Below are 25,596 nucleotides of genomic sequence, written 5' to 3'. Positions count from 1 at the left end.
TGAATCCCACCACTGATCTAGCCCCACTTTTCTCATGATGTGCTCTGCAGATAAATTAAATAGGTAGGGCGACAGTATGCAGCCTTGCCAGACTCCTTTCCCAGTTTTGAACCAATCAGTGGTTCCATGTCCAGTTCTCACTGTCAAAAGTTCTCACTTGGCCAACAAAGAATTCTAATTCAAATTATAATTGTAATTCAAATTCAATTCCTCTTTCTAAAACAAATTCAAATTCTATTCCCATTCCCATTCCCATTCCCATTCTAATTAATTCTAATTTTAATTCTAAACCCTACAAATTCCAAACCTTAGAAAAAGAAGCCTGCAAGTCACCTCTTCCCGTTTGTCTCTCTAGGCTCCTTTTCTTAGCCAATCAAAACAGCCACTGCGGAAAGGAGGCTCCTGATTGGCGGCGGCAGAACAAACTCGCCGCGGAACTTGAAATCCGCGGAACAGGGAATAAGCGGGAACCATTTTAGTGACGGACCGGGGACCTGCGGGGGGAACGCATTAGGGTGACCTATTCGGATTCGTGCTTTAATACCCCCCCCACCCGCTCGTTGCCGTGGTTACCGCCTGGAGGGTCGGGGGCGTCGATGAGGATCATGAGCGCGGCCTTGGGGAAAGTAAGTATCTTGTGGGGGGGAGGCTCCCCTTTCCCGAATCTCCACCCCCGCCCCCCGGGTACCTTTCCCTATCCTTCTATGCCTCCTTCAACCGGCTGTACTTGGAATGGGTGGGATTCCAGGTCCCATCATGCGCAGCCAGCCCAACTGGGGGGTCCTTAAGTGGGAGAACGAGGGTGGATGGAAAGAGGGGGGAGGGAACCGAGCGAGTGCATGGAGAATTGGGGAATTATTATCTATATCAGGGGTTTCCAGCCTTGGTCCCTTTAAGACTTGTGGACTGCAACTCCCAGAGTTCCTCAGCCAGCTTTGCTGGCTGAGGGACTCTGGGAGTTGAAGTCCACAAGTCTTAAAGGGACCAAGGTTGGAGACCCCTGACCTATATATAGATGCTACTTTTAGTTTATCCAAACATTTATAATGGGGACATTCCCCCCCCCCAAAAAAATAGGAGTGTAATTACATATCTCTCCTTTTGCCCTTTCTGCTTTATTTAGTTGGGATTTAATACACTTCTCCCATTTCTTTTGATTTTTATCCTGCTTTTCTTATTGTTTATAAATCATCTGTCATCTGCACCTCTATAACTGTCTTGTTCGGTTCTGCAACCCAAGAAGAAAAACACAGACTTCAGAGGATAATTAGAACAGCAGAAAAAATAATGGCTACCAACCTGCCTTCCATTGAGGACCTGTATACTGCACGAATCAAGAAGAGGGCCGTGAAAATATTTGCAGATCCCTCGCATCCTGGACATAAACTGTTTCAACTCCTACCCTCAAAACGACGCTATAGAGCACTGCACACCAGAACAACTAGACACAAGAACAGTTTTTTCCCGAAGGCCATCACTCTGCTAAACAAATAATTCCCTCAACACTGTCAAACTATTTACTAAATCTGCACTACTATTATTTATTTATTTATTTATTTATTATTTATTAATCGTATTTATATATTAATCTTCTCATTGTTCCCATCACCCATCTCTTCCCACTTATGACTGTATGACTGTGATGTTGCTTGTATCCTTATGAATTTTATTGATATTGTTTCCTGATTGCTTATTTGTACCCGATGACTATCATTAAGAGTTGTACCTTAGAATTCTTGATGAATATATCTTTTCTTTTATGTACACTGAGAGCTTATTCACCAAGACAAATTCCTTGTGTGTCCAATCACACTTGGCCAATAAATTCTATTCTATTCTATTCTATTCTATTCTATTCTATTCTATTCTATTCTATTCTATTCTAAATAACATTTCCCCCCTTACCCCAAGAATAGAATAGAATAGAATAGAATAGAATAGAATAGAATAGAATAGAATAGAATAGAATAGAATTTTTTATTGGCCAAGTGTGATTGGACACACAAGGAATTTGTCTTGGTGCATATGCTCTCAGTGTACATAAAAGAAAAGATACGTTCATCAAGGTACAACATTTACAACACAATTGATGATCAATATATCAATATAAATCATAAGGATTGCCAGCAACAAGTTATAGTCATACAGTCATAAATGGAAAGAGATTGATGATGGGAATTATTGCTACTGGCAATTGCTACTGGCAGTTCTCGACTTTTACAAGAGTTTATTTAGTGATCAAAGTTAGAAAGGCACTGAAAAAAGTGAGTTATGACCGTTTTTCACACAACCGTTGCAGCATCTCTGTGGGTTACATGATAAAAATTCAGACGCTTGGCAACTGGCATGTACTTACGACGGTTGCAGTGTCCCGGGGTGTGTGTGTGTGTGTCACGTGATCCCCTTTTGCAGTCTTCTGGCAAGCAAAGTAAACGGGGAAACTAGATTCACTTAACAACCGTGTGACTAATTTAACAACTGCAGCGATTCACTTTGCAACGGTGGCAAGAAAAGTTGTAAAATGGGACAAAACTCACTTAACAAACTTCTCACTTAGCAACATAAAGTTTGGGCTCAATTGTGGTCATAAGTCGAGGACTATCTGTATTTTCTTCCTAAAAATGCTCCATTCCCCCAGTGGATAAGTTCCAATTGTTTGTTTATACCTTTCTAAGCCATTTAATTTCTTTTTAAAATGTAAATCTAGTGTCTGGACACTCAAGAGCCAGTGGCAATCCTTGATTTAGACCACAATTGAGCCCCAAAACAATGGCACGGGTAGTATGCAGGTAGTCCCAGGGGTGAAATTCAAAATTTTTCCCTACCGGTTCTGTGGGCGTGGCTTGGTAGGCATGGCAGGAGAAGGATATTGCAAAATCTTCATTCCCACCCCACTCTGGGGCCAGCCAGAGGTGGTATTTGCCAGCTCTCCGAACTACTCAAAATTTCTGCTACCAATTCTCCAGAACCTGTTAGAACCTGTTGGATTTCACCCCTGGGTAGTCCTCGAATTACAACCACAATTGAAGTCAAAATTCCTGTTGTTAAGCGAGGTAGTTAAGTAAGCTTTGACCCAGTTGTTAAGTCAATCACTGCAGTTAAGTCAGCAGCACAATTGTAAAATGAATGTAGCTTTCTCATTGACTTTCCGTGTCAGAAGGTCTCAAAAGACGTGACCCTGGCATAGTGCAACCATCATAAATGTCAGTTGCCAAGCATCCAAATTTTGATCACATGACCACAGGGATGTTGCAACAATTGTTAAGTGTCATAAGTCACTTTTTTCAGTGCCGTTGTAACTTTGAACGATCACTAAACGAATGGTTGTAAGTCAAGGACTACCATATTGACCTAAGGATATGTGTATCATACATTTTAGGACAAGAGTACAACATCAAGAATGAATTTATAGTTACGATGGGTGTTCCCCATCCCCCTAAATATTGCACTGTTGAAATATTTGCCTAGAAATGAGAGAAACGAAGCAGAAAGAGAAATGTAGAACATCAGCCATACTATGGTTTCTTGCAAACAGCTTTTTGGGCTTACACAATCAATTGCGAAAGTCACTAAGGAGTAACCTTGTAGTTTGGAAAGGGCTCGGTATGTTTTTCTTATTTCGGTAACTGATGATTTAACTTTCTTCCTGCAGGTGTTGTCCCTAGGAAAGGAATCTGTTTTAAAGCAAGGATCTGGTTTTTTCAGGTAAGGTACCCAGATAATCCTTAACAACCATTTGTATTGCTATTGTTTGAAGTTACCATGGCCTTGAAGGAAGTGACCTATGATTGGTACTCACACTTATGATCATCTTAGCACCCCCATGGCCACTTCATTAAGATTTGGGAGCTTTATAATCAGCATCTATTTATGATGGTCACAATGTCCCAGAGTCATCTGAACATCGTTTGCAAGCTTCCCAGACAGCTTCTAACAAGGAAACTCAACTAGGAAACTGGATTTGCTTAGCAAACCCTGATCCACTTAGCATCTGCAGCGATTGCTTAACAACAATGGCAAAAGTCGTAAAATTGGGCATCACCTATTAAACAACTGCCTTGCTTAACAACAGACATTCAGGCCCCAGTTAACCGACTGCTGTCTGTATCTTGTTTTGCATCCTGATGGAAGATATCGCTAAAAGGACAGGAAGATTTCAGATGCTCAACCTTATTGTAAATATTATAAACGGGGAGTCGTGTGACAGGACACATTTTGAAAGGACAAATAAATTAATGCAGGATTGTTCTCTTTGGCTTTATCGCTTGCACTCTTTATACAGATTTGCAGCATTGCCCATTGGACCAGGAGCTTTGCATTCTAATTCATTTTTTAATTGGAGAACCGCAAGAGAGCTGTGAAAATTTTTATCCCGTGGAAGTACGTGCTGTCCAAGCATAATAAAGATTTATCTGTCTGTTTGCTTTTTAGCCTTGCATTCAAATCATCCAGAGGGGATCCAATCTGTTCTATAGGTAAGAAGATTTTGTTTGCTTTTTAAATCATTATCATAGTTTAACCTGGGAAAGAGGACCGTCTTTGGGGCCACGCTGTGGTATGATGAATTTGCTACCCAGAATAATTTGCTACGAGATGGGCAGCAAATAAATCCAATAAATAAATAAATGAGAGGATGTTATATTCATCCCATTTTGTCAAAAACAGTTGGCCATAGAATAGGCCTTTCCCCAGTCATTTTCCCATTATGAAACTAGAACACCAGACTTGAAATCCTCGGGTTAGAAAACTTGGAACTCCGTCGCCTTCGACAAGACCTAAGTTTAACTCATAGAATCATCTATTGTAATGTCCTTCCTGTTAAAGACTACTTCAGCTTTAATTGCAATAATACTAGAGTAACCAATAGATTTAAACTTAATGTCAACTGCTTTAATCTAGATTGCAGAAAATATGACTTCTGTAACAGAATCATCAGTGCTTGGAATACTTTACCTGACTCTGTGGTCTCTTCTCATAATCCTAAAAGCTTTAACCAAAAACTTTCTACTATTGACCTCACCCCATTCCTAAGAGGACCGTAAGGGGCGTGCATAAGCGCACAAACGTGCCTACCGTTCCTGTCCTATCGTTTTTCTTTTCTTCTTCCTATATATATATATAAATATATATATATGCTTATACCTCCTTATATTTACTCATATATGTGTTTATATACTATATAAACTTTTTGTATGATACCTACATATATTGTTGTGACAAAATAAATAAATAAATAAAAAATAAACATAGAACATAGAGCTATTCATTTTTATTTGGCCTAATCGCAATTTTAACATGGGTGGTTTTATTAGGGTTTATTTTATATTTTATTAGTTTTAAATTATTGGGCCAAATTTTGAATTAGATTTTTAATAATGTTCTTAACGTTTGTTTCTGGGCGATTTTATCTTGGCTGTAAACCGCCCTGAGTCTTCGGAGAAGGGCAGTATAGAAATGTGATAAATAAGTAAGTAAGTAAATAAATAAATAAATTTATTCATTTTTATTTATTTATTTTGTCAAACACAACAATATATATAATATAAGCATGAAATAACCACACAAATTGAATACAACCAAAAGGAACATTAGGACAGGAACAGTAGGCATGCTGGTGCTCTTAGGCACGCCCCTTAAGCAGGCCCTTTTCTTCTTCCACATGGAAGAAGCCCTCAGGCCTCGCAGCGCAGGAAGCAGGGTTTTTAGTTTGGAAAAGGGAATGGGGCTGTTTCAAACCTTGCCCCCTCCCCTCTTCTCTCTCCCCTGTCTATTTCCAACAAGGGAAGGGGCAGAGAGACATGGCTGCAGCAGGCTTGCTATGTAACCAATGGAGAAAGCAAGAGAGGAAGGAGCAGGGTGCTTAACAGAACTACAGGATAACAGAGTTGGGAGGGACCTTGGAGGTCTTCAAGTCCAACCCCCTGCCCAGGCAAGAAACCCTACACCACTTCAGACAAAAGGTTATTCAACATCTTCTTAAAACCTTCCAGTATCGGAGCATTTACAACTTCTGGAGGCAAATTGTTCCACTGATTAATTGTTCTAACTGTCAGGAAATTTCTCCTTAGTTCTACCAGACTTCCCTGGTCTGTCCCCTTAGACGAAAGGTCTAAAATGTACACTAAATTATTATTTAAAAGAAAATTTTTATAAGATGATGTATTGCTGGTATATCTAACACTGGATGACTTTTCAAAAAACTTTAAAGATATCTCAAATGAATGTTGGAAATATAAAAATAAAGAAGGGACTTTTTAATCACATACGGTGGACATGCGAAAAAGCAAAAAAATATTGGAGTAGGATTCACATCTTAATGCAGAGGATTCTTAAAGTGAAAGTAAAGATAAAACCAGAGAGGCTTTTGGGGGTGTGTGTGTGTTAATGGGAAAAGATTTGGGAGGAAAATTTGCAACTTTGATGTTATGTATGTCGATGGCAGCAAGATCACTTTATGCACAGAAATGGAAGGATAATCGGATTCCCACAATGGAGGAATGGCTGCAGAAGCTGATGGAGTTAGCAGAGATGGTGAAATTGACTGTTTTTATTGAAGGAGAAAAAAAAACGCACTTACTTTTGTTTCTACTTGGAAACCGCTTCTGAGCTTTGTGCTTGAGATGGAAAAAAAATGAAACCTTGATTTTGGCTCTTGCTGATTAGATATGTTTGTTGTTAGTATATAAGGCTAGGATATATAATAATAGAATAGAATAGAATAGAATAGAATAGAATAGAATAGAATTTTATTGGCCAAGTGTGATTGGACACACAAGGAATTTGTCTTGGTGCATATGCTCTCAGTGTACATAAAAGAAAAGATACGTTCATCAAGGTACAACATTTACAACACAATTGATGATCAATATATCAATATAAATCATAAGGATTGCCAGCAACAAGTTATAGTCATACAGTCATAAGTGGAAAGAGATTGGTGATGGGAACTATGAAACTTCAGAGGATAATTAGAACTGCAGAAAAAATAATTGCTACCAACTTGCCTTCCATTGAGGACCTGTATACTGCACGAATCAAGAAGAGAGCCGTGAAAATATTTGCAGATCCCTCGCATCCTGGACATAAACTGTTTCAACTCCTACCCTCAAAACGACGCTATAGAGCACTGCACACCAGAACAACTAGACACAAGAACAGTTTTTTCCCGAAGGCCATCACTCTGCTAATAATAATAATAATTGCATCCTGGACATAAACTGTTTCAACTCCTACCCTCAAAATGACGCTATAGAGCACTGCACACCAGAACAACTAGACACAAGAACAGTTTTTCCCCGAAGGCCATCACTCTGCTAAACAAATAATTCCATCAACACTGTCAGACTATTTACTAAATCTGCACTACTATTAATCTTCTCATCGTTCCCATCACCAATCTCTTTCCACTTATGACTGTATGACTATAACTTGTTGTTGGCAATCCTTTTGATTTATATTGATATATTGAACATCAATTGTGTTGTAAATGTTGTACCTTGATGAACATATCTTTTCTTTTATGTACACTGAGAGCATATGCACCAAGACAAATTCCTTGTGTGTCCAATCACACTTGGCCAATAAAAAATTCTATTCTATTCTCCAAAGCAGGGATCTCCAACCTTGGTCCCTTTAAAACTTGTGGACTTCAACTCCCAGAGTCCCTCAGGCAGCAAAGCTGGCTGAGGAACTCTGGGAGTTGCAGTCCACAAGTCTTAAAGGGACCAAGGTTGGAGATCCCTGCTCCAAAGCACCTAAAGGCAGGAGAAGAAGTAACAGGTGGAAACGATCATTAAGGGTTAAATTGCAACCTATGACCATCATTTGTGTTGTAAATGTTGTACCTTTGATGAAAGTATTTTATTTTCTTTTTTCTTTTTTATGTACATTGAGAGCATATGCACCAAAACAAACTCCTTGTGTTTCCAATCACACTTGGCCAATAAATTCTATTCTATTCTATTCTATTCTATTCTATTCTATTCTATTCTAAATTTCTTATTCTGTTCTATTCTATTTTATTCATATTTCTTATTCTATTCTATTCTATTCTTATTTTTTATTCTATTCTATTCTATTTTATTCATATTTCCTATTCTATTCTTATTTCTTATTCTATTCTATTTTATTCATATTTCTTATTCTATTCTATTCTTATTTTTTATTCTATTCTATTCTATTTTATTCATATTTCCTATTCTATTCTAATTTCTTATTCTGTTCTATTCTATTTTATTCATATTTCTTATTCTATTCTATTCTATTCTTATTTTTTATTCTATTCTATTCTATTTTATTCATATTTCCTATTCTATTCTTATTTCTTATTCTATTCTATTTTATTCATATTTCTTATTCTATTCTTATTTCTTATTCTATTCTATTTTATTCATATTTCTTATTCTATTCTATTCTTATTTTTTATTCTATTTTATTCATATTTCTATTCTATTCTATTCTTATTTTTTATTCTATTCTATTCTATTTTATTCATATTTCCTATTCTATTCTTATTTCTTATTCTATTCTATTCTATTTTATTCATATTTCTTATTCTATTCTATTCTATTCTTATTTTTTATTCTATTCTATTCTATTTTATTCTTATTTCCTATTTTATTCTTATTTCTTATTCTATTCTATTTTATTCATATTTCTTATTCTATTCTTATTTCTTATTCTATTCTATTTTATTCATATTTCTTATTCTATTCTATTCTTATTTTTTATTCTATTCTATTCTATTTTATTCATATTTCTATTCTATTCTTATTTCTTATTCTATTCTATTTTATTCATATTTCTTATTCTATTCTATTCTATTCTTATTTTTTATTCTATTCTATTCTATTTTATTCTTATTTCCTATTTTATTCTTATTTCTTATTCTATTCTATTCTATTTTATTCATATTTCTTATTCTATTCTTATTTCTTATTCTATTCTATTCTATTTTATTCATATTTCTTATTCTATTCTATTCTATTCTTATTTTTTATTCTATTCTATTCTATTTTATTCTTATTTCCTATTTTATTCTTATTTCTTATTCTATTCTATTCTATTTTATTCATATTTCCTATTCTATTCTTATTTCTTATTCTATTCTATTCTATTTTATTCATATTTCTATTCTATTCTATTCTTATTTTTTATTCTATTCTATTCTATTTTATTCTTATTTCCTATTTTATTCTTATTTCTTATTCTATTCTATTCTATTTTATTCATATTTCTTATTCTATTCTTATTTCTTATTCTATTCTATTTTATTCATATTTCTTATTCTATTCTATTCTTATTTTTTATTCTATTCTATTCTATTTTATTCATATTTCTATTCTATTCTATTCTATTCTATTCTAATCCAGGAGAGAAGCAGCTTAGAACTAAGGAGAAATTTCCCCGGCAGTTAGCACAATTAACCAGTGGAGCAACTTGCCTCCAGAAGTCACAAATGCTCCCAACCCTGGAGGTTTTTAAGAAGAGACTAGATAACCCTTTGTCTGGAAAAAAAAACAAAAAACAGTCTCCTGCCTGAGCAGGGGGTTGGACTAGAAGACCTCCAAGGTCCCTTCCAATTCTTTTGTTATTCTCCGAGTGTGCTGATGGGAATCCCAGGAAAGGAATGGGTTAACTCTGCCTTCCTGCTTGTTAAATCTTTGTAGCCACGCCTCTGGTGTCTCCTTCCCCTCCTTTTGAGTCTGACTCAGCTCTGCAAGGCAGGCGGGTTTTCCTTTGTCCTCGACTCCTGATTTTTTCAAACCTCAGAGGACAGAATTTAAGACCCCCCCCCCAACACCAGCACCACTGCAAGGAGGAGGAGGAGGAGGAGGGTGAGCACCTGTCTGCCTCTCCCCCATCCCAGAAATGGGCAAGGTGAGTGGGGAAGGGCTGCATTCAGCAGGCCCCAGCCGCAGGCTGCCAAGGGAGGCTCCTCCACGCCCCAAACGGCAATTGCAGCAGCCCAAATCGGTGCAAAGGCACCGTCCTGCAGGAAGGCCCAGGAGAAGGACGCGCGCATGCGCCGCCAAAAGGCCGAAAGGGAGGCAGAGCAAGGCAGGCAAGAGGGGCCCCCTAGTGGCCGAGCCTGGCACTTCCCAGGCTTTTCCGCCGCAGCCGTTACAACCTCTAACTGAGACGAGTACCCAATCTCGGTCACCAGATGGCGCCAGAGAACAACCACCTCAGCCACAGCTTGCAATGGTAAAACAATGCGCTGATCCGAATGGGAGGCAGAGCAAGGCAGGCAAGAGGGGCCCTCTAGTGGCCGAGCCTGGCACTTCCCAGGCTTTTCCGACGCAGCCATTACAACCTCTAACGGAGACGGCTACCCAGTCTTGGTCACCAGATGGCGCCAGAGAACAACCACCTCAGCCACAGCTTGCAATGGTAAAACAATGCGCTGATCCGAATGGGAGGCAGAGCAAGGCAGGCAAGAGGGGCCCCCTAGTGGCCGAGCCTGACAGTTCCCACGCTTTTCCGCCGCAGCCCTTACAACCTCTAACGGAGACGACTACCCAATCTTGGTCACCAGATGGCGCCAGAGAACAACCACCTCAGCCACAGCTTGCAACGGTAAAACAATGCGCTGATCCGAATGGGAGGCAGAGCAAGGCAGGCAAGAGGGGCCCCCTAGTGGCCGAGCCTGACAGTTCCCACGCTTTTCCGCCGCAGCCCTTACAACCTCTAACGGAGACGACTACCCAATCTTGGTCGCCGGATGGCGCCAGAGAACAACCACCTCAGCCACAGCTTGCAATGATAGACCACAAGGAGCTGATCCTTCCTTCCACTCTAAATCTACCCCCACCGGAGGAGCCGGCTCCTAAGAAGGCAAAGCCTGAGGCTACCTTCACCCCTACGGCGGCAGGACTCCGCCCAAGAGAGAAGCAGGAGCTACGCATTTCCCCAGAACTGCAACAAAAGATCTCGGAGGCTATTACTCAGGCCATCGTTGCAAACGTGCAACAATACTGGCAGGCAGCGTTCCCAGCCCCTAACCACACCTTACGCCAGGGGCAGCCTACTGCATCCCGTAACCGAAAGGACTTACCTGTTCTTGCCAGGCCTCGTTACCCGGCCTCCTCTTCCAAACACGGCCGAAAATCCCACCCGGGCGACAAGGAACGAAAAGAGTTAAAGCTCTTTGAGACCGATGGAGCGGCTTCAGACCCCGCAGGCTTCAAAAGACTCTTCAACCCTGCCTTGTTTAAGCCGCTTCTCTCCAAAGCCAAGGCCACGCTTGCCACGTCGGATCCGGCCTTGGGCTTATCTGCCCCCAGCCCCCAGCCGTTTCGAGGCAACGGAAGTCGGCGCTCCCGTGGAGACACAAATGGCACAAGGCGAGTGGTCACAGGAGGGCTTGCGAAACAACGTGAGCGGACTAGGGCTCAAAGCAGCCCGCTGAGCCCTCCGGCGGTTCCAGGCCCTTATTTCCGGCCTCCACCCCGACCTGTTCGAGACACTGTCCGAAAGGTTTCGCCATCCAATCCTAGACCTGTGCACCACCCCGTCAAACAGCCACCTACCCAGGTTCTGTGCCCGGTTCGCAACACCAGGGGCGGATGTGGTCAGCGCAGTCTGCCTTCCATGACCGTGGGGGCTGCTCTACGCCTTTTGTCCGCTTCCCCTCATCCCAGGGGTAATCGGGAACGTACTGGCAGAGAGAGCAGAGATCCTACTCTTGGCTCCCCACTGGCCCAGGGGGCCACGCTTCGCCAATCTAGTCAACCTATCAGTGTCCAGACCCTAGAGGAGCCCACCAGACAAGATCCCCCTCAGTCAGGGAATCCTCCTCCACCCAGCGACGCGATAGATCCGACTAACCGTTTGGCACTTGAGCTGAGGGCTCTGAAGCTGGCCAACTTGTCTGACCAGGTGATAAAGACCATTCTAGCCGCGACGAGTCCATACACCAACAGGATTTACGATTCCATCTGGGTAACCTTCTGCGCCTGGTGCTCCAAGGCCTCTATCGATCCCCTCTCAGTCTCGTTGGCCCAAGTCCTGAGCTTCCTACAGGATGGACTAGACGAAGGCCTATCGCCCGATACGATACGCACACAAGTGGCCGCCTTGTCGTCCGTGTTATCTTATGGGAAACTGGGGTCCCTCACACAGAACCCAATTGTGCGCATGTTTATCAGAGGCGCTGCTGTGATCTCGGCATCCCGAAACCGCGATGCAAACTCCTCGTTCCAATAAACCCCTTTAATTTACAGTGAATTCCTCTCCCAGCCAAGTCTTTCCTCTCCCACAGTCTTTCAAGATAGTTCACAATTACTGACTTTTATCAGGCTACTTGGCAAGAATGCAGGAATGATTTGTCTCTTGCAAACACCCCTCTCCTCTCGCTCCTCTTTTATTCCTATGGGAGGAGCCCTTCATCGTCCACCTGTCTCCTTACTCCCAAGTCGACCCTTGTTCCTCAGCTGTTCCCTTCGTCTGGCAACTCTGCGCATGCGCACACTTGGAACAGGGTCCAACTGTTCGTCTGCCTCACTGATGTCTGACTCCGAAGGCAGCTGACAACTGTCAAGACAGCCCTGACCCCATCTCTGCTTCCAACACAGACTCATCAGAGTCTTCCCCAGACTCCAGGACTGGCCCATGTTCCTTCCCAACCTCCTAACTCTCTGAATCTGCTGCCAGCTCCACTGGTCACTGGCAGGCCACAACAGGTGTGACTATCTTAAAGCCTTTGACGATACACCGATATCCCACCTGGGAACTACCTACAATTCTCCAGTCTCTTATCTGTGGTGACCAAGGCTCAAATAGTGATTACCAAACACAATTCGGTCCTGAACAAACTTGTTTTATTAAAACAGCTGAGAATGAATTAATTCTCAGCTGTTTTAGTCCAAAACTCTGGTGGCTCAACGGACTAAGTCTGTCTGTTATTAACACAGCTGCTTGCAATTACTGCAGGTTCAAGTCCCACCAGGCCCAAGGTTGACTCAGCCTTCCATCCTTTATAAGGTAGGTAAAATGAGGACCCAGATTGTTGGGGGCAATTAAGTTGACTTTGTATATAATATACAAATGGATGAAGACTATTGCTTAACACATTGTAAGCCGCCCTGAGTCTTCGGAGAAGGGCGGGATATAAATTCAACAACAACAACAACAACAACAAACAAATTCTTCCCAAACAGTCCTTCAGCCTTATCACCAACCTTTGTTGTCGTTGGCAACCTGCCAAAGGCTTTTCCTGGCAAAGCCCCCACAAAGTTCAAGAGACGCTGAAAAGAAACAAGGGGATTCAACTTTGCTTTTCCACAAAGAACCCAACGGCTCGTTGCTTCTCTTTTAAGTCTTCTGAGAGGGGCCAATCATCTCCTGGCCTTACTCCCGAGTCGTCCTTTTTGCTTCAACTGCTCTTGCCTTCTGGCAGCTCTTCGCATGCACGCACTAGGAACAGGCTCCTCTTGTTCCCCTGCCTCTCTGCTGTCCGTCTCTGGAGGCTACAGAGTCTGCGCATCGCTCCCAGAGGGCCCTGGCCCCACCTCTGCCTCCGACACAGAGCCCTCTTCAGGGCCTTCCCCTGACTCCAGGACTGACCCATCGTCCTCCCCAGCCTCCTCACTGTCCGATTCCGCTGCCAGCTCCGCAGGCTGCTGGCGGACCACAACACTGCCTTCTACACCCTTCGAACCTTTGCACTCCTCCAGCCTTCGTTTCCTCACCTGCAAGGTCTCCTTTCTCGTGGCTATCACCTCGCCGAGGCGGCATCTCCGAGTTAGCAGCCCTCTCAGTAAGGAGGATCTATGGTTTTTTCCCCCCATCCCAACAAGAGTTATTCTGCGTTTGGACTCTTCGTTTCCTACCCACAGTCAAGTCCTTATTTTACAGGGCGCAAGAACTGATTTTACTAGACTTCTGCCCTAGTCCGACTTATGCGCCTGAGAGGAAATGGCACACCCGGGGCTCTCTGCATCTATATCAAGAGGACAACTTCCTTTCGGAGAGCGGAGTCCTAGTTCGTGTCGTTTCAACCCTCCACGTTGGGTAATAGAGTCACAGCACCAACCATAGGCCAGCGGATACGGGCAAGCATCGCCAAATCATACGAACTTCAGCCTCCTCCGTTGCCTTGGCGAGTGACAGCTCACTCCACTTGAAACGCGGCCACTACAGCAGCGTGGACCACCATCCCCGTTTGTACGGCATTATAAGCTGGATGCCTTCGCTTCCGCCGAAGCGGCCTTCGGCAGACGAGTTCTCCAGAAGGTGTCCGCAGACTCGGGGACTCTGGCCCAGGCTCCTGCCCAGCCTTACGACGTGCCCGGCTTTGGTATGTCCCAGTGGTGGGTTTCAATTTTTTTTTTTACTACCGGTTCTGTGGGTGTGGCTTGGTGGGCGTGGCTTGGTGGGCATGGCAGGGGAAGGATACTGTAAAATCTCCATTCCCACCCCACTCCAGGGGAAGGTTACTGCAAAATCCCCATTTCCTCCCGATCAGCTGGGACTCAGGAGGCAGAGAATAGATGGGGGCGGGGCCAGTCAGAAATTTTACTACCGGTTCTGTGGGTGTGGCTTGTTGGGTGTGGCAGGGGAAGGTTACTGCAAAATCCCCATTTCCTCCCGATCAGCTGGGACTCCGAAGGCAGAGAATAGATGGGGGCGGGGCCAGTCAGAATTTTTACTACTGGTTCTGTGGGCGTGGCATTGCTTGGTGGGTGTGGCTTGGGCGTGGCAAGGGAAGATTACTGTAAAATCTCCATTTCCTCCCGATCAGCTGGGACTCCGAAGGCAGAGAATAGATGGGGGCGGGGCCAGTCAGAATTTTTACTACCGGTTCTCCGAGCTACTCAAAATTTCCGCTACCGGTTCTCCAAAAACTGCTGATACCCACCTCTGGTATGTCCCATTCCTTGGCTTCTCTGTTCAGCACAATGGAGAAGGGGCCTTTGTCTTCCCTGACACCCTCCTTCTCGGTGTGCTGAGAGAGAATCGAACCCCACCCTGGCGGCCGTCTGGCCCAGAGTCCAGGAGTGGCCAAGTCAGATCCAAAAAACACGTTCAAGTCAAATCATTACGCCTTTATCAAAACTGGAGATGCAGGCGCGGGAGGCGTGGCTAAGAAAGATTGACAGACTCAATCTAAAGAGCAGGAAGGCAGAGTTAACCCCATTTCTACATTCGCTCTCGGCACACCAAGAAGGAGCGTGGGAGGTAAGACCAATACCCCTTCTATTCTAGAAGTAAAAATTTGAGGTTTCATGCCATTATCTTATTCTATAGCAGGGGTCTCCAACCTTGGCAACTTTAAGGCTTGTGGACTTCAACTCCCAGAATTCCTCAGCCAGCAAAGCTTTCTATAGCATCTTTCTATATTGTTTCTATATGTTCTATAGCATCAAAACAAATTGGAAGTCAATGGTTTTTCTTTCTTTTTTCCCTTCATCTCTCCACCTTTTTCCCTTCCCTAAGCTATGAAGGAACAAATGCACGCACCTAACATAAATTTTAAAAAATAGTCCCCTTCAAAATAAAAGCAATGCAGCTGTATTGCGTGCATAGCGTATCATTTATTTACATTTTTGTGGAATAGAATATTCTTTATTGGCCAAGTGTGATTGGACGCACAAGGAATTTGTCTCCGTTGCAGAAGCTCTGAGCACACATAGAAATACGTTCATCAAGAATCATAAGATACAACACTTAGTGATAGTCATAGGATATCAAATAAGCAATCAAATCATATTAGGAAAGCAAATAAAACAGTATTTTTTACTGATTTATAAAACAGTATAAATCGTAAAGATACACGCCACAAGGTTAAAGTCATAAGTAGAAGGGGAAGGGTAATAGGAAAGAGGAGAATAATAATAGTAATACAGTCTTAGTAGTAGTTTGACAGTGTTGTGGGAATTGGTGGTTTAGCAGAGTGATGCATAGGGGAAAAACTGTTCTTGTGTCTAGTTGTTCTGGTGTGCAGTGCTCTATAGCGTCGTTTTGAGGGTAGAAGTTGAAACAGTTTATGTCCAGGATGTGAGGGGTCTGTAGCAGTGGTGACATTCAATTTTTTTTACTACCAGGCGTGGCTTGGTGGGCATGGCAGGGGAAGGATGCTGCAAAATCTCCATTCCCACCCCACTCTGGGGCCAGCCAGAGGTGGCATTTGCTGCTTCTCCAAACTACTCAAAATTTCTGCTACCAGTTCTTCAGAACCTGCTGGATTTCACCCCTGGTCTGTAAATATTTTCATAGCCCTCTTTTGATTTTTAATTTCCAATTGACCTCATTCAGACCGGACAGGAACAGCCAAAGGGCTGGATAAGGCCCAGGTATGATCTAGACCAGGGGTCCCCAAACTTGGCAGCTTTCAGACTTGTGGACTTAACAACAACAACAACAACAACAACAGAGTTGAAAGGGACCTTGGAGGCCTTCTAGTCCTGCTTAGGCAGAGAATTCTGGGAGTTGAAGTCCACAAGTCTTAAAGCTGCCAACTTTGAAAACCTCTGGTCTAAACCTTCAAAGTTTTCTGTATTATTATTATTTTTTTATTTCCTCTTTTAAAGGCAGCCTGCAGCAGAGTTTCCAAAGAGACTACAGATCCATGCCTACTCATGGTATCGGCCGGTATAGACATCTTCTCCCACCGGAGGTGAGCATTAGAAATCTTTCGCTTTTTATTTATTTATTTATTTATTTTTCGAATTTTTATACCGCCCTATCTCCCTAGGGACTCAGGGCGGTTCACAGCCAAAATAAAAATATACATATAAATACAAAATAAAACAACAGTTAAAAAACTTATTAAAAATGGCCGAATTATTAAAATCACAATATACATAATAAACCATTTAAAACCAATATAAATTTAAAATCTAATCCAGTCCTGCGCAGATAAATAGATGTGTTTTAAGCTTGCGGCGGAAGGTTCGGAGGTCAGGAAGCTGACGAAGACCTGGGGGAAGTTCGTTCCAGAGGGTGGAAGCCCCCACAGAGAAGGCCCTTTGCCTGGGCGTCGCCAGCCGGCACTGCCTAGCCGATGGCACCCTGAGGAGTCCCTCTCTGTGAGAGCGCACGGGTCAGTGAGAGGTATTCGGTAGCAGCAGGCGGTCCCATAAATAGCCCGGCCCTATGCCATGGAGCGCTTTAAAGATTGTCACCAGCACCTTGAAGCGCACCCGGAAGGCCACAGGTAGCCAGTGCAGTCTGCGCAGGAGGGGTGTCACACAGGAGCCACGAGGGGCTCCCTCTATCACCCGCGCAGCCGCGTTCTGAACTAACTGGAGCCTCCGGATGCCCCTCAAGGGGAGCCCCATGTAGAGAGCATTGCAGTAGTCCAGACGGGACGTCACGAGAGCGTGAGTGACCGTGCATAGGGCATCCCGGTCTAGAAAGGGGCTTTGTTGATTATGTCGCTTCTTAAAAAGAAATTTCTAGAGGGACGTGACGATCAGCTGAGGATTCTCTGGATTAGAAAGTGGGGGGGGGGCTATTACAGGCAGTCCTCGACTTATGACCACAATTGAGCCCAAAATGTCCGTGGTTAAGCGAGACGCTTTGCTCGGTGAGTTTTACCCCATTTAGTGACCTTTCTTGCCAATGTTGTCAAGGGAATCACGGCAGTTGATAAGTTAGTCACACGGTCGTTAAGCGAATCCGGCTCCCCTCATTGATTTTGTTTGTCAGAAGGTCGCAAAAGGGAGATGGCGTGACCCCGGGACACTTGCGACCGTCATAAATATGAACCAGGTGCCAAGCATTCGAATTTGGATCGCGTGACCCTGCAAAGGTCGTAACTGTGGAAAAAACGGTCACAAGTCCCTTTTTTTCCCGTGCCTTGTGAACTTTGAACGGTCACTAAACGAACTGTTGTAAGTCGAGGGCTACCTGCGTGTGGGTCGCTCAGCAAAGCCATGGCAGGGATTTGAAATTTCTTGCATTTTAACAATCGACATTTCAGAGTTGTTGAATTTCTTCTCCTTTTTATTAGAGTGATCTCGGCTTACAACTATTCGTTTTAAGGGATTGTTCGTAGTTACAACAGCCCTGAGAAAAGTGATTTAGGCCAGGGGGTCTGCAAACTTGGCTCTTTTAAGACTTGTGGGCTTCAACTCCCAGAGTTCCTCAGCCAGCAAAGCTTTGCTGGCTGAGGAATTCTGGGAGTTGAAGTCCACAAGCCTTAAAGTTAGAGCAGAGCTGGCTGAGGAACTCTGGGAGTTGAAGTCCACAAGCCTTAAAGTTAGAGCAGAGCTGGCTGAGGAACTCTGGGAGTTGAAGTCCACAAGCCTTAAAAGAGCCAAGTTTCCAGACTCCTGATTTAGGGCGTTTTTTGACACAACTGTTGCAGCATCCCCAGGATCACGTGATCAGAATTCAGACTGTTGTCCACTGGCATGTACTTATGACGGTTTTCATGATCAAAATTCAGATGCTTGGCAACTGACTCATATTTGTGACCAATATCCTGAGGTCATGTGATCCCTTTTTGCGACCATGCAACCCTCTTTTGCGACCTTCTGACAAATAAAATCAACAGAGGATATCAGAATTACTTAGCAACCGTGTTACTCACTGAAGAGCTGCAGTGGTTCGCTTAACAACTGTGGCAAGCAAAGCCATCAAGTGGAGCGAAGCTCACTTAACATCTCTCTTGCTTAGCAGCGGGCTAATTTTGGGCTCCATTGTGGTTGTAAGTTGAGGACTAACTGTAGATTGTGAATTAGATTCTATCCCCGTAGGCAGAGACGTCAATTCAGACTTTTGAGTCCTGATGGTGACTCTGCATATAAGTCTTAAGTTTTGAGCTAAGAAAAGATCAGTAGAGTTTGACAAGAGCTTCCAGATCTTAAAACAGTGAGATGGGCAGCATACAGGTCGTCCCGGACTTACAACCACAATCGAGCCAAATTTTTTTGTTGCTAAGCAAGACAGAGGTTCAGTGAGTCTGTTGCCATGTTACAATGCTTTCCAGCCCTCACTAAGCGGTTTACAGAATCAGCCTATCGCCCCCAACAATCTGGGTCCTCATTTTACCCATTTTGGAAGGATAGTAGGCTGAGTCTACCTTGAGCCTGGTGGGATTCGAACTGCCAAATTGCAGGCAACTGGCAGTTAGCAGAAGGAGCCTGCAGTACAGCACTCTAACCACTGCGCCACAAAGGAAAGGAAAGGGAAGGGCAATAGCACTTAAGACTTGTATACCACTTCGCAGTCCTTTCCAGCCCGCTCTAAGCGGTTTACAGAGTCAGCCTCTTGCCCCCCAACAATCTGGGCCCTCATTCTACCCACCTGGGAAGGACGGAAGGCTGAGTCAACCTTGAGCTGGTCAGGATCGAACTCCTGGCAGTGAGCAGTGAATTAACCTGCAATACTGCATTCTAATCACTGTGCCACCACAGCTCCTTCCTTCCTTCCTTCCTTCCCTCCCTCTCCAAGCAATTTACAGAGTCAGCCTCTTGCCCCCCAACAATCTGGGCCCTCATTCTACCCACCTGGGAAGGACGGAAGGCTGAGTCAACCTTGAGCCTGGTGAGATTTGAACTGCCAAATTGCAGGCAGCCGGCAGTTAGCAGAAGGAGCCTGCAGTACTGCACTCTCACCACTGCGCCACCGCGGCGCATAACGAACTATGATAAGTCGAGGACTACCTGTATAAATTTAATGAACCACCAATGAACCACGCTGTCGTTTTCTCCAGGCCCCTCCAAAAAGGAAGAATCACGTGGAGATGAAGGAGATCGACCCTGGCACAGAGCACCAGTATGGCACCTTAAACATCGTGATGACGGGCTATGACGTCTGTCTGGTCGAGCACTACGCTCAGTATGTCCATCGGCTCTGCAACAAGCTGTCCGTCAACGTGGTCGAAAGGTAAGACTCACTTAGCAACCGTACGTAGCCGGAAGCTGAGCAGCTGAGAAAGCTACCTGCCATGAAGAAATCCTTGCAAAATTAGCTGCGGGGCCAACCTCCTAGTAAGGAAATGCCCTAATAAATAGCGAACACACAAGCTTTTCTTTTGAAATTTCTTCTGATTTTAGAAATTGTGAAATATACTGAAATAATCTATTAAGTGATTAAAGGTAAAGGTTCCCCTCGCACATATGCGCTAGTCGTTCCCGACTCTAGGGGGCGGTGCTCATCTCCGTTTCAAAGCCGAAGAGCCAGCGCTGTCCGAAGACGTCTCCGTGGTCATGTGGCCGGCATGACTCAACGCCAAAGGCGCATGGAACTCTCTTCCCTTCCCGCCAAAGGTGGTCCCTATTTTTCTACCTGCATTTTTTACCTGCTTTCGAACTGCTAGGTTGGCAGAAGCTGGGACAAGGAACGGGAGCTCACCCCGTTATACGGCAGCACTAGGGATTCGAACCGCTGAACTGCCGGCCTTTCGATCGACAAGCTCAACTTCTTAGCCACTGAACGTCCCTATTAAGAGATTATCTTAATATCTTTTTTGAGATTTAATGAAGGATAATGGTTTTGAGATTAAGAGATTTAGGATGTCTCCAAACCATTATTCTTCATCAAATCTCAAAAAAGTCCCTACAGGAGCTGCTCCATAACAGACAACAAAGAGAACAATAAACAAAGCAACGTTGTTATCCCAGACGTTGCAAGAATATTGGAAAAGCTCAGGATCTTCAGCCAACACAACATACGCACACACTTCGAACCCAAGAATACACTAAGGCAGAGGTCTTCAAATTTGGCAGCTTTAAGACTTGTGGAGAATTCACAGAGAATTCACAGAGAATTCTGGGAGTTGAAATCCACAAGTCTTAAAACTGCCAAGTTTGAAGACCTCTGCACTAAGTAGTGGAGAGTGGGGAGCTCCATTCCCTTATGGCTTTTCCTCCACCAAATATTTTGGACCAATATTTGGATGGGATTCAGAAGGCAGAAACCTATTTGTCTTGTATATGCTCTATTCAAGAGAGGCTCTTACCGATATACATAAAGCTATGGAAAAGCAACAAAGCATATAAAAAGATGTTGAGACTCTGGAAGGAATGCAGAGAAGAGCAACCAAAATGATTAGGGGACTGGAGGCTCAAACATATGAAGAACGGTTGCAGGAACTGGGCATGGCTAGTCTAGTGAAGAGAAGAACTTGGGGAGACATGATAGCAGTCTTCCAATATCTCAGGGGCTGCCACAAAGAAGAGGGAGTCAAGCTGTTCTCCGAAGCACCTGAGGGTAGAACAAGAAGCAATGGGTGGAAACTAATCAAGGAGAGAAGCAACTTAGAACTAAGGAGAAATTTCCTGACAGTTAAAACAATTAATCAGTGGAACAACTTGCCTGCAGAAGTTGTGAATGCTCCAACACTGGAAAAATTTAAGAAAATGTTGGATAACCATTTGTCTGAAGTGGTGTAGGGTTTGCTGACTGGGCAGGGGGTTGGACTAGAAGGCCTCCAAGGTCCCTTCCAACTCTGTTACTCTGTTCTATTCTAACCCCCTGCTCAAGGAGGAAACCGAATAGAGTGGAGAAGAGAAGAGAAGAATAGAATAGAATAGAATAGAATAGAATAGAATAGAATAGAATAGAATAGGAATAAAAATTAGAAATGAATATAGAATAGGGAATAGAATAGAACAGAACAGAATAGAACAGAACAGAATAAAATAGAATAGAAAAAACAAAAGAATAGAATAGAAAATAGAATAGAATAGAATAGAATAGAATAGAATAGAATAGAATAGAACAGAATAAAAATTAGAATTGAATATAGAATAGGGAATAGAATAGAACAGAACAGAATAGAACAGAACAGAATAAAATAGAATAGAAAAAACAAAAGAATAGAATAGAAAATAGAATAGAATAGAATAGAATAGAAAAAACAAAAGAATAGAATAGAAAATAGAATAGTATAGAATAGAATAGAATAGAATAGAATAGAAAAAAGAATAGAATAGACTAGAATAGAAAAAAGAATAGAACAGAACTGAATAGAACAGAACAGAATAAAATAGAATAGAAAAAACAAAAGAATAGAATAGAATAGAATAGAACAGAATAAAATAGAATAGAAAAAACAAAAGAATAGACTAGAATAGAAAATAGAATAGAATAGAAAAAAGAATAGAATAGACTAGAATAGAAAAAAGAATAGAATAGAATAGAACAGAATAAAGATTAGAATTGAATATAGAATAGGGAATAGAATAGAACAGAACAGAATAAAATAGAATAGAAAAAACAAAAGAATAGACTAGAATAGAAAATAGAATAGAATAGAAAAAAGAATAGAATAGAATAGAATAGTAACTTTATTGTCCCTTTGAATGTACACTACTCGGCATATATTAAAATGAAATGTCGTTGCATGCCGACTAATACTAAGACACTACTAATAAGATACCATTTCCGACTAATGGTTATGCAGTCAAGAGAGACAAGATAATACTTTCCGCCTCCCTCTCTGCTGGCTCTTTCCCCAGCTATGCTATGCCCACTAAGACCACAGAGCTGGTGTTGACCGGGGAACACGGCAGCAAAGTGCGCCTGGACGGCCACCTTACAAGCCACCAGCGTGTCGTTCAGGTAGGTTGCCTTTCTGGGTTTGTTTTCCAAAATGCAGGCCGTCCTCGACTGACGGAGCCCCAAATTCCTGTCGCTAAAAGCGAGACAGTCTTTAAGCGAGTCTTGCCCCGTTTTACGACCTTCCTGGCGAGAGCTCTCAAATGAATCACTGTTGTTTAGTGAGTAACTAAACGGTCGTTAAGCCAATCTGGCTTCCCCCGTCAACTTTGCTAGTCAGAAGGTCGCAAGAGTGGATCATGTAACGCCAGACGCAGCGACTTGTCATAAATGGGAACCAGCTGCCAAGCGTCCGAAGTTTTGATCGCGTGATCATGGGGATGCTGCAGTGGTAAAAAAAAAATTGTTAAAAGTCACTTTTTTCAGCTCTGTCGTAACTTTGAACGGTCACTAAATGGAAGCCAAGGACTACCTGTAAGTACGACGTCAGGATGGCTGTCGGTTCTGCAGCTTTTTCTTGGAAATCTGCTGAATGACGGCATAGCGAGAGCATTGAGTCTTTCTTGAAAGGCTGAGTTAGCGCCCCAAAAACACGAGACCCCACCTCAGTTTGAGAGCTGCAAATCGAGGGCATCTTTACAGGTGGTCCTCGCTTAATGACTTAATTAGTGATGGTTCGAAGTTATGGCCGACCCCACCCCAAAAGCTACTTGTGACCCGATTTCAAAGTTTTAGCGACCTTCCTTTTTATTAAGTTTATAATATAAAATACAAAACTACAGAAGAAAACTGCGGGAAAATAAGGGAAGGAAAAGGGAAATGAAAAGTTGGAGGGAAAAGGGAAAAAAGAAAGAAAAATATTGATAGCTGTTAAGTAAGTTGTACCCAACTGACTTACTTATATGACTTTTTTGCCACTGTTAAGTGAATCCCGGGTGTTGTTAAGTGAATCACACGGTCTTTAAGCGAATCTGCTTTGCTTATTGGAAGCGGACTAGGAAGATCCCAAACGGCTATCACACAAATCCGGAAACATTGCAACTGTCCTAAATCGCCAAGCACCCAAATTTTTATCCCATGACCGTGGTGATATGGCCATAAGTGTGAGGACTCGTCACAAGTCGAGGCTTTTTTTTTTTCAGGGCTGTTTTAACTTCCAGTGGTCACTTAACAAATGGTAGTCAGTCGAGGACTATATATTGTTTTATTATTTTTATGACATTCTGGTGGGTTAGGTTTAGGTTAATTTTTGTACAAGTTTATCTTTTGAAACAGTGTGGGAAATCTTCAGGCGGCATAAAACAAAATAGATAAATCAATAGGTCACGGTAATACATCGAACGTTGGTAATTTGTTTTCTCTTTTCCTCTGGAAAAAATGATTCTTCTCCGTTCCTCCAGATTAAACAACTGACGGCCACCTTTAGTCCTATTTTCTTGGAAATTATTCAGAATAACCTGCCCGAAGGAGTCCATCTATTAGTGAAAGAGGTATGTCAGTTCTAACTGAAACATTTAAATTGAGAATAAAATAATCAATAAATTTTAACCTCAATAACTTAAAAGAGGAGGAGGAGAACAACTGTGGAGTCCTTGGTACTCTCTGAGCTTGGTGGTTTTCTTGCAGACGTTTCATGACCCAACTAGGGAACATCATCAGTGCTAGAAGGGAGTGGGGTTTGTGGAGGAGAAGGAGGAGAAAGAAGATTGTGGTGCTCTCTTGGTGCTCTCTGAGCTTGCTTGTTTTCTTTCAGACGTTTCATTACCTGACTAGGTTATGTCATCAGTGCTTGAAAGCTGGAAGGATATAAAATTAGGTGTGCATAAACAAACCCCTCAGGGAGCGTCATTAATTTCTCAAGGAACCCTCAAATTCTCCGGACCGCATTCTGATAAACCCCCGACATAAACCAAGTTAAAAGCTAGAGTTATAAGATTGTTTCATTCATTTATTTTTTTAGCCAAGTGTCATGCACAAATCCAGCCTCAGGGTCTGATAAACACTTCGGTCGGGTCTCCCAAACCCCAGGGCCACGGCTCACTACCGGGCCCGTGGCCTATTCCGAATTGGATTGCACAAGTGGCTGGCTGGAGCACAAGTGTGCACCAACTTGCCGCTCGCGCTGAGCTGCGTATTTGTGCGCTGGCCCGCCACTCACACAAGGACTGCATGTTTGCACGTGTGTGCTGGCCTGCTGCTCGCATGGTCCAATTCCCCTCTTCCCATGCTGAGCCAAGCTTGCAAAAGTTGGGAGCTGTTGGCTTAGATCAGGGATCTCCAAACTTGGCACCTTTTAAGACTTGTGGGACTTCAGCTTTGCCGGCTGAGGAATTCTGGGAGTTAAAAGTCCACAAGTCTTAAAAGTTGCCAGGTTGGGAGACCCCTGGCTTAGATGTGCGAAAACTTCTCGGGTACGAAGGCTTTGCAACTTTCTCAACCTCCCGAAAGATGCTTTTCTCAAGCAACCATAATTCTGCATTGTTTTAAGATCTGAACGTCCGGCTTGTTTCTTTCCTTCAGCACACGGAGGAAGATTTCAGAATTCGGTTGAAGGTCCGGCCAGAACTGGATGAACTTCGGGCCAGACTGCAGTGAGACGGGGCCGGTGGTCGATTACGCTTTTCATCCCTTCTGAGACATCCTTCCGGGGTTCCTCAGCCAGCACAGGTGGACTTCCAACTCCCCAAATTCTCCAGCCAGTCGACGTGGGTGGACTTCCAACTCAAAGAATTCCCCATAACTACAAAAACTTGAGGGCCAGGCTGGGGAGCATAAAAAGAGCGCAAACAAGCTTGGTTCTGTCCCATAACTGTCCCATCCTACAACCACAACCTGGCCGCTTGCACCTCCCGAAAGATGCTTTTTAAATGCGATTCTTTAAAAAAATAAAAAGCATGGAAAATCCAACCTGTGGCAACTCTTTTATGTATTGTGATGCTCTCCAAGCAGTCGTTTCCAGCACAAACATAACACTGCGGCGTCTAGAAGCAATTACAGACAGTCCTTGACTTACAACAGTTCATTTAGTGACCGTTCAAAGTTACAACAGCACTGGAAAACACTTATTCCTTTTTTAGCATCTCCATGATCACACGATCAACGTTTAGAAGTTTGGCAACTGACTCATACTTACGGCCGTTGCTG

General features: G+C 43.1%; 1 protein-coding gene across 3 annotated transcripts; it reads left to right on the top strand.

Annotated features, from left to right (window-relative positions):
* The first annotated feature begins 469 nt into the window (after positions 1-469).
* On the top strand, positions 470-25,359 carry MRPL48 (mitochondrial ribosomal protein L48). Of its 3 annotated transcripts, XM_058185400.1 has the most exons (8): positions 470-626; positions 3,653-3,705; positions 4,432-4,475; positions 16,533-16,618; positions 19,664-19,836; positions 22,413-22,515; positions 23,853-23,942; positions 24,973-25,359. In XM_058185400.1, the coding sequence occupies exons 1-8, from the start codon at positions 597-599 to the stop codon at positions 25,045-25,047; spliced, it is 654 nt and encodes a 217-aa protein (XP_058041383.1). In that variant the 5' UTR covers positions 470-596; the 3' UTR covers positions 25,048-25,359. The 3 variants fall into 3 exon arrangements, with proteins under 3 accessions (XP_058041383.1, XP_058041384.1, XP_058041385.1); XM_058185401.1 differs by lacking the exons at positions 470-626; positions 3,653-3,705; positions 4,432-4,475 and adding an exon at positions 12,239-14,312; XM_058185402.1 differs by lacking the exons at positions 470-626; positions 3,653-3,705; positions 4,432-4,475 and adding an exon at positions 14,541-14,865.
* The last annotated feature ends 237 nt before the right edge of the window (positions 25,360-25,596 follow it).

This window comes from Ahaetulla prasina, chromosome 5, assembly GCF_028640845.1.
Source record: "Ahaetulla prasina isolate Xishuangbanna chromosome 5, ASM2864084v1, whole genome shotgun sequence".
NCBI lineage: Eukaryota > Metazoa > Chordata > Lepidosauria > Squamata > Colubridae > Ahaetulla > Ahaetulla prasina.
The sequence above is the reverse complement of the archived record's forward strand: the minus strand, read 5'-3'. Positions and strand labels throughout refer to the sequence as shown.